The sequence below is a fragment of the Bos indicus genome, chromosome 12 (genome assembly GCF_029378745.1).
Source record: "Bos indicus isolate NIAB-ARS_2022 breed Sahiwal x Tharparkar chromosome 12, NIAB-ARS_B.indTharparkar_mat_pri_1.0, whole genome shotgun sequence".
Lineage (NCBI taxonomy): Eukaryota > Metazoa > Chordata > Mammalia > Artiodactyla > Bovidae > Bos > Bos indicus.
Window position 1 is genome coordinate 73,045,215 of NC_091771.1, and position 13,181 is coordinate 73,058,395.

The 13,181-nt window shown below is 41.1% G+C and overlaps 1 protein-coding gene across 1 annotated transcript in view; it reads right to left on the minus strand.

Annotated features, from left to right (window-relative positions):
• Nucleotides 1-13,181, minus strand: part of LOC109567080 (ATP-binding cassette sub-family C member 4-like) — a 113,715-nt gene that overhangs the window by 71,956 nt on the left and 28,578 nt on the right. The window contains 4 exon segments of the mRNA XM_019971826.2: nt 3,525-3,611; nt 3,835-3,929; nt 7,141-7,332; nt 9,383-9,472. Of these exon segments, the coding sequence (XP_019827385.2) occupies nt 3,525-3,611; nt 3,835-3,929; nt 7,141-7,332; nt 9,383-9,472 (464 nt within the window).

The following is a 13,181-nucleotide window of genomic DNA, read 5'->3' on the forward strand; positions in this document are numbered from 1 at the left end:
CTCAAACTACCACACAATTGCACTCATTTCACACGCTAGTAAAGTAATGCTCAAAATTCTCCAAGCCAGGCTTCAGCAATATGTGAACTGTGAACTTCCAGATATTCAAGCTGGATTTAGGAAAGGCAGAGGAACCAGAGACCAAATTGCCAACCTCTGCTGGATCATTAAAAAAGCAAGAGAGTTCCAGAAAAACATCTATTTCTGCTTTATTGAATATGCCAAAGCCTTTGACTGTGTGGATCACAATAAACTGTGGAAAATTCTTCAAGAGACGGGAATACCAGACTACCTGACCTGTCTCTTGAGAAATCTATATGCACATCAGGAAACAACAGTCAGAACTGGACATGGAACAACAGACTGGTTCCAAATAGGAAAAGGAGTACATCAAGGCTGTATATTGTCACCCTACTTATTTAACTTCTATGCAGAGTACATCATGAGAAACGTTGGGCTGGAAGAAGCACAAGCTGGAATCAAGATTGCCAGGAGAAATATCAATAACCTCAGATATGCAGATGACACCACCCTTATAGCAGAAAGTGAAGAGGAACAAAAAAGTCTTTTGATAAAGGTGAAAGAGGAGGGTGAAAAAGTTGGCTTAAAGCTCAACATTCAGAAAACTAAGATGCTGGCATCTGGTCCTATCACTTCATGGCAAATAGATGGGGAAACAGTGGAAACAGTGTCAGACTTTATCTTTTGTGGCTCCAAAATCACTGCAGATGGCTGCTCATGATTGCAGCCATGAAATTAAAAGACGCTTACTCCTTGGAAGGAAAGTTATGACCAAGCTAGATAGCATATTGAAAAGCAGACACATTACTTTGCCAACAAAGGTCCGTCTAGTCAAGGCTATGGTTTTTCCAGTTGTCATGTATGGATGTGAGAGGTGAACTGTGAAGAAATTTGAGTGCTGAAGAATTGATGTTTTTGAACTGTGGTGTTGAAGAAGACTCTTGAGAGTCCCTTGGACTGCAAGGAGATCCAACCAATCCCTTCTAAAGGAGATCAGTCCTGGGTGTTCTTTGGAAGGAATGATGCTAAAGCTGAAACTCCAGTACTTTGGCCACCTCATGCAAAGAGTTGACTCATTGGAAAAGACTCTGATGCTGGGAGTGATTGGGGGCAGGAGGAGAAGGGGACGACAGAGGATGAGATGGTTGGATGGCATCACTGACTCGATGGACACGGGTCTGAGTGAACTCCAGGACTTGGTGATGGACAGGGAGGCCTGGCGTGCTGGGATTCATGGGGTCGCAAAGAGTCGGACACGACTGAGCGACTGAACTGAACTGAGTTCAATGTTTGTAACTAAGTTCCTTGACTGAGTAAGCCCTCTTCAGTCTTAGTACTAAAGCTTTTAATGTAACTGTTTCTCCTTAATTTAGAATTACTTGCCAATTGTCCCTGAAAGTGGTTGTAAATCAAATCTGATGGGCTGCTATGTCCAAGATAGATCAACCCAAAAGTTGTAAAATGTTTTCTTCCTAATATTCCATCACATATAATGTAATATAAATAATTCCAAAGTGACCAATTAAGGGCTTTACATTTTTTCTAAATAATGCTTTTTATTAAGCATTATTTATTTAGCATTATTATTGTGGGAAGACACAGGGCACAGGCACTCCCTGGAGGAGCAGGAGGCAAAGGCAGGACCCACCTTTCACCTTCCTCCTGTGTCCTGCTGCAGAGCTCCCTGGCTCTGGGACAGAGGGACCAGTGTGCACCGACAGACAGGGTGAGAAATGACCCCCACAGAGCCAGCACAGCTGGACACCAAGTGAGTAAGGGGACGAGCTGGAAAGGCTGATGGGGGCAGATGGCAAAGAAGCCTGTTCTCTGTTTGAGGACCTGGAGCTGCTTCCTGAACATGGGGTGGAGTGGCAGTGGCCTGTGAAGGGCTGGAGCAGGAGGGTGAGCCGTGTAGACAGGAGGGTAAGCTGTGTAGACAGGAGGGTGTGCTGTATAGATAGCAGTGTGGCAGTCTGATCAGGACAGACCTGAAAAGCTGATGACCAGGAGGTGAGGGTCTGGTGAGGTGGTGCTGAAACACGTCGGGATCCATAGCATGGTGAGACAGCATCAGTTCGCCTAAGGCCTCTCACCTTCTTTAGGTGACAGAACCCACTTAATATTCAAGCATAAAGCAGTAAAACTTTAACAACCTGGGATATAGCCTCATGACTGAAGGAAACTCTTAATGTCAAGTAGAAGTGCGATTCATTCATATTTTTTTTTTCGATTCATTCATTTTTAATAAAAGCCTCCAGCTTCCACTACTGCTTCTATTCAGCACTTACTTATAAGCACAACACACTTATCCTGTGTTGAAACTTTCTAAAGCTTGACTCTGCTGACCTTTCCCCAGGCATCTGTCTTAACAAGCTCCATGTAGAGACAGGTTCCTTAGAGGCAGGAATGAGAGCTGGGCGTCCTATCTCCCTTATTCTGCCCAGTGTGGTCCTTCCCCTCTCCTGGCTCACTGTCCTCCTTATAAACTGAGAGGTTTTGTGCAGGGACATCTGTAAGGGCATCTAACTCAGTGCACACAGCAGGGTGTTAAGTGTAGCTGGAAGGCCCATTGTCTTTATAGGGTGAACAGCAAGGGAACTAACTCTGGGGGGAGATGTGGCGGCTGTTTCAGCAACAGCAAGTTCATGAGGCTTTCAAGGAGGCCAATTTAGACTCCATCAAAGGCCTCAGTCAGTATATGTTAAGACATATTATACACAGAAAAGCATCGTAGTTGTTCTGTTTCAGGGATTCTATGGCCAAGCAAGAGCCACTGACACCAAATTCCAGAATCACAAATTGAGAGTCAGGATTTAAGAAAGATTCTAGATAACTAGATTCATGTTCAAGTTAACCCTATATTGTGGGTCTAAGTATTAATTCCACAAGCATCCATGAAGCAACATTAAATGATTGAAGCCATACTCTGATATCAAGTATGGCTCTGATAAGTTATTCCTGAATTCTAGACTTTGCTAAGTATTTTCAGACCTAAAGAATAATAAGCATAAGATAACAAGGCCTTTCCATGGAAGCTCTATGTCAGTACTGAAAACACTGTACCTTCTAATGTGCCTTAAATGATGAGGGAATGATGGAGGAAAAGAACTGGCAGCCAAGTATCAGATTACAGACTTCCACTCTATGATTTAAAAATCGGATAGCATCCTTCTGATTCCTGGGGTGTGGATCTGTCCACAGCATCTGGATCCATCAACTGCAAGTCACAGGGTAGAATCTGCCATCTATCCCTGACTCCCTAAAGCATGGACTCCACTGCGCTCCACACACTGGAAGCACCTGCTGTATTTTTCTGTCCTGACCTCAACATGATGCAAGATTTCTCTACAATGGATCTTCTTTTGAGGAAATAAAGGGAGAGAAGGACAGCAGCACACAATGAGCTGAGTCTCCTGAATCACAAAGGCTTTCCTGAGCTTCCTTCCCTGATCCCTACAGGGCTCTTGGAAAGAAGAAACGATAGAAAACAGGAGCAAACTCACTGTTCGAACAAGTGCCTGCTGACTTCTACATCCACTGCGCTGAGCGGATCGTCCAGGAGGTAGATGTCTGCGTCCTGATATACGGCTCTAGAAAATGTAGAGAGATGTCAGGATAGAATACTTCACACTCCCTGAGTCTCATCTCTGAATCATGATGGTGTCCAACAATGTCATGTTCATTCCAGGAGCCCAGGGAAAGGGCCAAGAGCCTGCTTCACCCAGGCCCACCTGGTGAGCGGGGTCTGCGTTGCTCACGTCCACTAGGAGCCATGGAGGAGGAGGGGCGGATGGCAACTGAAACCCCATTTACCTGGCGAGGCTGATCCGGGCTTTCTGCCCTTCACTCAGCGGGGTTCCTCCATCTCCTATCACAGTTTGATCTCTTTCCTTCAAATTCTGCAAATTCTATAAGGAGATAGAAAAAGAAAAAGATTTAAAATGTGTTCTCCTAGCATCCTAACCTTTCAGCAGCTGTTCTCCCCACAAGTGTTTGATCAATGATAATGGGCTTATTTCATAGTGAATAACGATAACCTTGAACATTAAAACAACAAACCTCTCGGGGTTTTTTTTTAATCTTTTCTTCATTCTGTAGTTTTTCACAGCATTTATGCATTTGACCATTTTAACAGATATTTACTGAGGACTGACTACATGCTAGACATTGTTCTGGGCACAGTGAATTCAGCCACGAGGAAACAAAGTCCCTACAGTTTCTTTTCATGTTGAGTGCAAGAACTAAGGACGAAAAGGAAAAGGAAGTCGAATGGAAAGTGAAGGAGGGAAGTGAGTCCATACTGGGGTGTGAGGACTCTGCTCAGAGGGGTTGTGAGCAGATCTGGGGAGGGGGGCTCTAGCAGACCTGGAGAGGCTGCTCCTCACAGAGGGAGGGGCGGGTGCAGGGGCCACAGGGAGGTGCCCAAGGGGTTCAGGACAAGGAGGCAGGAGAGCAGAGCTGAGTAAGAATGAGGGGAGTGAGGGCAGAGCCAGAGCAGGAGGAGCCCTGGGGTCACTCCAGTAAAGGAGGAAGGGGAGGACTGACATGGTCTTGGGTTTTTTAAGGAATCACTCCTGTGCTTTGCAGAAAACAGGCAGTAAGTGGGGAAGGGGAAGTATGAATATAAGTAAAGAGGCTACTGGAAAAATCTAGGTGAGAGATGACTGTGGTCAGGACCAGAGAGGGAGCACTGAGGATGCAGAGATGGCGTCACACTCCAGACACATTTGGAAGGTGTCCGTGTTCCGACCACGCAGACTAGGAAAGCAGTCCATGTTTATAATGGTCACATCATGTACAGAAGAATCGCTGTGCAGCCCGGTCCTGCAGGGCCCCTTCCCACCAGACACTGCAGCATGGACACCCGAGGGTGGGGGAGGCCCCAGAACACTGCCCACATTACTGGTCCAATCAGCCCATGTAGCTACGACAAAGCATTGACCCCCAGGGAAAAAGCTGAATATCAGCCGCTGTCCCATCTCTTCCGTAGAGATGCTCAAATGTGGGGAGAAAGAAGGGCTGAGCTTCACCAGTAAGGCAAAGTCATGAAAGAAACACCTCACCCTGGCCTGGGTCTCTGGAGTCTGATCTGGGCATTAGGGGCTGGAAGTGATTACAGTAAAGAGGAAATGCCTGAGATCTGTTTACTCCACACCCCACCTTATACCTTCATCTATCACCTGCTCTATGATCCAGAGGGATGGTATGGGGAGGGAGGTGGGAGAGGGGCTCAGGATTAGGAACACGTGTACACCGTGGGGGATTCATGTTAATGTACGTCAAAACCAATATGATATTGTAAAGTAATTAGCCTCTAATTAAAATAAATAAATTAAAAAAATTCTTCCTTATACATTTCCTCAACTGAGAGGCAGCACAGCACCAAGGACAAGCATGGAGTCTAGAGTCATGCAGAAAGGGATCTGAACTTGAGCTGAGATGAGCTGTTTGATCCTCCAAGCCTTAGTTTTACCAACTACAAAATGAGGATGTTAATGCTGAAGACACTGATAAAGAATCAATAACTCATATACCGTCTTACATGTGTGCACACACAGGGGTGAAAGACAGAATAATGATTTGTATATGGACTCTGAATAAATGGGAGCTACTGTTCTCACTGTTCTATATGCACTTCCCTCTTCTTTTCTTATACAGTCTCAACACCATTTAATACAAATCTAGCTCATTCCTACTAACTTGACATTAGAAAAGAAGCCCATTAAAGGAGCAATTCTGTTTTAACAACATTATTGTAAAATGCTACTCACATGATACAATCTATGATGTTTGAGCTGTGCTTCAAGCAAAATTACTATTTTCTATTTCCTCAGGAAGGAGGTTTTGGAGTCTTAACTCCTCACCTCTGAAAGTCTGTCCTGGGCTCTTTCTCACAGTATAGAAGAATACTCGGATGTACAGACTGGACTCAACAGACTCAAGGGGAGCAACCCAGGAGAGTAACATACTGTTTAATCAGTATTTACATTGTTCTTCCTTTTTGCCAAATTACATTCCCCTCTCAAGTAAGTTCAATTTTCATCATTCATTCACTAATTTCATTTAAATCCCAAGCTAGAATTAAATGTTTAATTTTGTCATTTTCTGTGAAATGTAATGCCATTTCTGAAAACAATCTCTCCCCCAAAGAAAAGATGCAGTATTAAGAAGAAATGTTAAAGTATTCTATTTTCTTTAAATAAAAATACAAATGCAAGTCAAAACCAAGTGGAGAGGGAAACCTAGGGACTGAAAAGGCCTGAGGAGGCACGAGCCAAGGGTCAGGGGGGAGACCTCATGTGCAGGCTGCCTCCAGGGGCACTGAAGGAGATTCCTCAGTGAGATGACTAAGGACATGTAAACAGAGACTAGCAGGTCGATGACATTCAGGAATCTGGGTTATTTTTCAGGTGAAATAATGTGATTTTTTCCCAAAGGCTTTCCTATCTTTCAGAGAAAACTAATAATACATTTGCAGATGAACTAATCTGAGGTCTAGGATCTTTTCCAGAATAATCCGGGGTGGGGGTGGGGCTGGCAGAGTTGGAGATGCAGCCAGACTGGCCACCAGCTGTTCCTGGCTGAAGCTGGGGGGGTGGTACATGAGGGTTCATTACACCATGCTCTCTATTTTTTACAAAGTTTTGCAATTGTCCATTAAAAAAAGAAATTAAAAGTGAATGAGGAAATCCCCTGTTCACTGGTGGTCCAGTGGTTGGGACTCTGTGCTCTCACTTGCCAAGGGACCGAATTCAGTCTGTAGTCAAGGGACCGAGTTCAGTCTGTAGTCAAGGGACCGAGTTCAGTCTGTAGTCAGGAAACTAAGATTGTGGAAGGCGTGTGGCACAGCCCTCCATACCAAAAACAATGAATGAAATTTCACAAAATGAAACAACCACACAGCCCCCCATCAAAGTTATTCTGTGAGTGTTGTTATCACATCAGGATTAAAACAGCCAACATATGTGCCTGCATATTTACCCAGAAGACCAGCAAATATATTGAGCAACAATCAAAGACTTTTCAAATTAAAAAGAAATTTCAACTAACTTCAGAGTTTAAACCAACATTATCACTATTTGAAATTTGAGTATATGCAGCTCAAAAGTCATTATTCACCTTTTCCAAAGCACACGCCTTTATTACTTCTTTGTATCTGTCTTCTTCATATTTCTTCCCAAATAAAATGTTACTCCTCACAGTTCCTGGAAACACCCAGGGCTGCTGAGAAACATACGCAATCCTCCCGTGGACGTTGACATTTCCCTGGATCAAGGAAAGCTCCCCCAGCAAAGCGCTTAACAGTGATGACTGAAACAGATGGCAACACACAAATGAACAGGCAGCACTCAGGATGGAACATGCCCTGCAGCACAGCCGACCCCACCCTGGTGCTTGATACACAGTAGAACCCTTTCCTTCAGAACAGGATAAAGTACTGCTCTGGTGATTGTGATTAAAAAAAATAAAAATAAAAATAAAAATAATACCATTGGTCAAGGTAAACTAAAGGTTGATAAGGAATATGAATAGTATAACAATCTATGCTGCCTGAGTTTCCCCCAAATGAAGTGCTCTACTCAGCAAAGACTAATTAAGAATCTTTAACATCTTTTTCTAGTAGAGCAACCCCACAGGATGTGTATTTCATATATCTGATGTTTAATGCAGTTGTTCCTACATCCGGGATATCCTTTATTTGACAAATACTTGTTCTTAAAAAGCTATGTATAGGGAACTCCCTGGTGGCCCAGAGGCTGGGACTCTGAGCTCCCAGTGCAGGGGCTGGGGTTCAATCCCTGGTCAGGGAACTAGACCTTACATGCTGGAACTAAGATCTCATGCAGTCAAATAAACAAATATTTTATTTTTTTAAGTTATGTGTAAATAATATATCCAAAGATCGCAGCACTGTTTATAATAGCCAGGACATGGAAGCAACCTAGATGTCCATCAGCAGATGAATGGATAAGAAAGCTGTGGTACATATACACAATGGAGTATTACTCAGCCATTAAAAAGAATACATTTGAATCAGTTCTAATGAGGTGGATGAAACTGGAGCCTATTATACAGAGTGAAGTAAGCCAGAAGGAAAAACACCAATACAGTATACTAATGCATATATATGGAATTTAGAAAGATGGTAACGATAACCCTGTATACGAGACAGCAAAAGAGACACTGATGTATAGAACAGTCTTATGGACTCTGTGGGAGAGGGAGAGGGTGGGAAGATTTGGGAAAAAAAAAAAAAACATATAACTTCCAAGCTAATGGAGAGAGATGATAAAGTAATAGAAAATAATCCAAGAAGAAGGAAAGAAGCAAATAAATAACTAAATAAAACAAAGACACGCGAACAGATAGGATAAATAGTAAAAAGCAAGTAATACAGTAGCTTCAAATTTTACTTGGACAGGTAAAGTTGAACAACTAAAAAAAAAAAAACTGTTTATGTTAAACACCATTAAAAAAATTTTATGGAGGGAAGGGACATATGTATACCTATGGCTGATTCATGTTGACATTTGACAGAAAACAACAAAATTCTGTAAAGCAATTATCCTTCAGTTAAAAAATTTTAAAAATCTTAAAAAAAAAACAAAGATGATGAATTAAACTATGAAGTGAGTTGTGTCTGCAGAGCAAAAGTCCATGATAAAGGAAATCATCACCCTTTCATGTACATATCCCACATTTAAGTTTCTGTATGTTGTTGCACAAAACACATGAGACTAAGTCAATGTGCAAATTTCAAATTTTTTACAACACATAGGTGTGTTCTGTCTGTGTCTACACATCAGAGTGCTCATTGCCCTGGGTTGAAATAACCTGCCTGTGTATCTGTCTCATCCCAGAACCTTGCTGCTCTGGAGCAGAGGCGTCGAGCCCTGACTCATGTCTGTACCTTTATCTCCAGCACGTGGCTGCACATTCACTACATGTGCACTGATAGGACCAAGTCAGGTCACGTGGGGAAATGCTCAGAACTTCCTGGAAGAACCTGCACCACCTCCAGACTTCCTGGAGGGGCCACTGTGACAAAAAGAAATCCCCATTGTCTCCATCCATTCTGAACAGCTGTCACATCAATAATTTCCTTCACTGAGATGTTCAGTGCTTTACAAGTGGTTCCCAACTGGGCAATGTGAAGCACCAAGAAGGAAAACACTGTGTGCATTTATTCAGATTTATTTGCCACAAAACCTTTTCACAAAATGAATGCTCCACAGAATACACCTAGAGAAACACTGTTCTAGACACACTGAATTCAAACTGAGTCACACTCAGCTCTGGGCTCCACTCTGAGAATATAACCGGGGCTGTTATCAAGCTGTCAAAACCCATCAGAACGTACCTTTCCTGCGCCTACAGGTCCGACCACAGCTAACAGTTCACCGGGTCTGACAGTAAAGGAAAGGCCTTTTAGGGCTGGGGTTCCTGATTCCTGCAAATGAAAGTTACAAAAATGTACCCATTTCAATAAAGTAACACAAATTACTTCAAATAGTGGGGAAAATACCATAAGAGTCACGGAAATGCTAACATAGCCCACATTTTTCTCATTTGAAGACATTGTGTTCTAGTTCCAGTTTTTTAAGGAATCTCCACACTGTTCTCCATAGTGGCTGTACTAGTTTGCATTCCCACCAACAGTGTAAGAGGGTTCCCTTTTCTCCACACCCTCTCCAGCATTTATTGCTTGTAGACTTTTGGATCACAGCCAATCTGACTGGCGTGAAATGGTACCTCATAGTGGTTTTGATTTGCATTTCTCTGATAATGAATGATGTTGAGCATCTTTTCATGTGTTTGTTATCCATCTGTATGTCTTCTTTGGAGAAATGTCTATTTAGTTATTTGGCCCATTTTTTGACTGGGTCATTTATTTTTCTGGAGTTGAGCTGTAGGAGTTGCTTGTATATTTTTGAGATTAGTTGTCAGTTGCTTCATTTGCTATTATTTTCTCCCATTCTGAAGTCTGTCTTTTCACCTTTCTTATAGTTTCCTTTGTTGTGCAGAAGCTTTTAAGTTTAATTATGTCCCATTTGTTTATTTTTGTTTTATTTCCAATATTCTGGGAGGTGGGTCATAGAGGATCCTGCTGTGATGTATGTCGGAGAGTATTTTGCCTATGTTCTCCTCTAGGAGTTTTATAGTTTCTGGTCTTATATTTAGATCTTTAATCCATGACCCAGCAATCCCAATGCTGGGCATACATAGCAAGGAAACCAGAATTGAAAGAGACACGTGTACCCCAATGTTCATCGCAGCACTGTTGATAATAGCCAGGACATGGAAGCAACATAGATGTCCATAAGCAGATGAATGGATAAGAAAGCTGTGGTACATATACACAATGGAGTATTACTCAGCCATTAAAAAGAATACATCTGAATCAGTTCTAATGAGGTGGATAAACCTGGAGCCTATTATACAGAGTGAAGTAAGCCAGAAAGAAAAACACCAATACAGTATACTAAAGCATATATGTGGAATTTAGAAAGATGGTAACAATAACCCTGTATATGAGACAGCAAAAGAGACACTAATGTATAGAACAGTCTTTTGGACTCTGTGGAAGAGGGAGAGGGTGGGATGATTTGGGATAATGGCATTGAAACATGTATAATATTATATATGAAATGAGTCGCCAGTCCAGGTTCGATGCACGATACTAGATGCTTGGGGCTGGTGCACTGGGACGACCCAGAGGGATGGTACGGGGAGGGAGGAGGGAGGAGGGTTCAGGATGGGGAACACGTGTATATCTGTGGCAGATTCATGTTGGTTACCTTCTCTGTGATATATGGCAAAACCAATGCAATATTGTAAAGTTAAAAAATTAAATTAAATTAAATTAAAAAAAAAAGACATTGTGTTTTACAGGTCTTTTCATCCAGTCCTATCTTTTTGGGAGTTGAAACAGCTTTAGTTGCCTTAGGAAGGCTTCTTATACCAAATTTCAATATGGACTCCAGTGTAGACACCCACAGAATTTAAGGAGTTGAAATGACAAGGAACCTGCTTGAAATGCAAACTGAAGGATGTACATAAGCTTATTAAAATAATGTACTTACTAGAGTATTCAGTGTGGGAGGTTTTTACTACTTACCCTTTCATAGCCACTCTAGTATCCTTGCCTGGAAATTCCATGGACAGAGGAGCCTGGTAGGCTACAGTCCATGGGTTTACAAAGAGTCTGACACAGCGACTGAAGACACACGCAATAATCTTTGGTTTTAACTATCTCATTAATTTCCACAAGGTGGCAGCAGAAGAACATAGCGTGCCTGGTCCTATACTAATAAACAGTGTAATTTGAAATCCCCATTAATATCTCCATTTTCATTTGATAAAGAAAAAAATCTCAGTAACACTCAGCAAGAAGAGGACACTTTACATAATAAAATCACTCTTGGTAAATTAACTCTTGTAAATAATGGTCTAATTTCACGAGAGCTCTAATTTAACACCAATAACACCAAAATAAATGGGGAATAAGGAAAATCATGATGTTGGGAGTCAGAGGAATAAAGCCTCAGTTTTATACATGTTATATGCATTGCCTGTCCTGGATAAACAGGGAAAATAAAGTACCTATACCTATACTGTAAGGAAAACAAAAACATTTCATGAGGAAGAAGGACAAAGTACTCATCATGCCAATCACAGGGCGTATTCCTGGGAGACTTGAGGGTATGTGTACTTCTTTACATATTCTAAGTGTTAAGAAAATTGTCAGTAACTGTTATGTTTAAAAATACATACACAGTGGTTACATGTAATTAAGTAAAATGCCCCAAAGACTAAAAGCATAGAGTCTGTATAAAAAAGTCTAGATAATCTTCAAAATGAAAGATTTCTCTGTAAACAGCTGAACTGATAATAAGGCAATCATTTACTAAAAAAAATAATTAACTTTCATCACCAAAAAAAAGTTTCAGGTTTAGAAAAAATAGAAATCATCCCAAGCATTTTTTCTGACCACAATGCAGTAAGATTAGATCTCAATTACAGGAGAAAAAACTATTAAAAATTCCAACATATGGAGGCTGAACAACACGCTGCTGAATAACCAACAAATCACAGAAGAAATCAAAAAAGAAATCAAAATTTGCATAGAAACGAATGAAAATGAAAACACAACAACCCAAAACCTGTGGGACACGGTAAAAGCAGTCCTAAGGGGAAAGTTCATAGCAATACAGGTACACCTCAAGAAACAAGAAAAAAAGTCAAATAAATAACCTAACTCTACACCTAAAGCAACTAGAAAAGGAAGAAATGAAGAACCCCAGGGTTAGTAGAAGGAAAGAAATCTTAAAAATTAGAGCAGAAATAAATGCAAAAGAAACAAAAGAGACCATAGCAAAAATCAACAAAACCAAAAGCTGGTTCTTTGAAAGGATAAATAAAATTGACAAACCATTAGCCAGACTCATCAAGAAACAAAGGGAGAAAAATCAAATCAACAAAATTAGAAACGAAAATGGAGAGATCACAACAGACAACACAGAAATACAAAGGATCATAAGAGACTACTATCAACAATTATATGCCAATAAAATGGACAACGTGGAAGAAATGGACAAATTCTTAGAAAAGTGCAACTTTCTAAAACTCGACCAGGAAGAAATAGAAAATCTTAACAGACCCATCACAAGCACGGAAATTGAAACTGTAATCAAAAATCTTCCAGCAAACAAAAGCCCCGGTCCAGACGGCTTCACAGTTGAATTCTACCAAAAATTTAGAGAAGAGCTGACACCTATCCTGCTCAAACTCTTCCAAAAAATTGCAGAGGAAGGTAAACTTCCAAACTCATTCTATGAGGCCACCATCACCCTAATACCAAAACCTGACAAAGATGCCACAAAAAAAAGAAAACTACAGGCCAATATCACTGATGAACATACATGCAAAAATCCTTAACAAAATTCTAGCAATCAGAATCCAACAACACATTAAAAAGATCATACACCATGATCAAGTGGGCTTTATCCCAGGGATGCAAGGATTCTTCAATATCTGCAAATCAATCAATGTAATACACCACATTAACAAATTGAAAAATAAAAACCATATGATTATCTCAGTAGATGCAGAGAAAGCCTTTGACAAAATTCAACATCCATTTATGATAAAAACTCTCC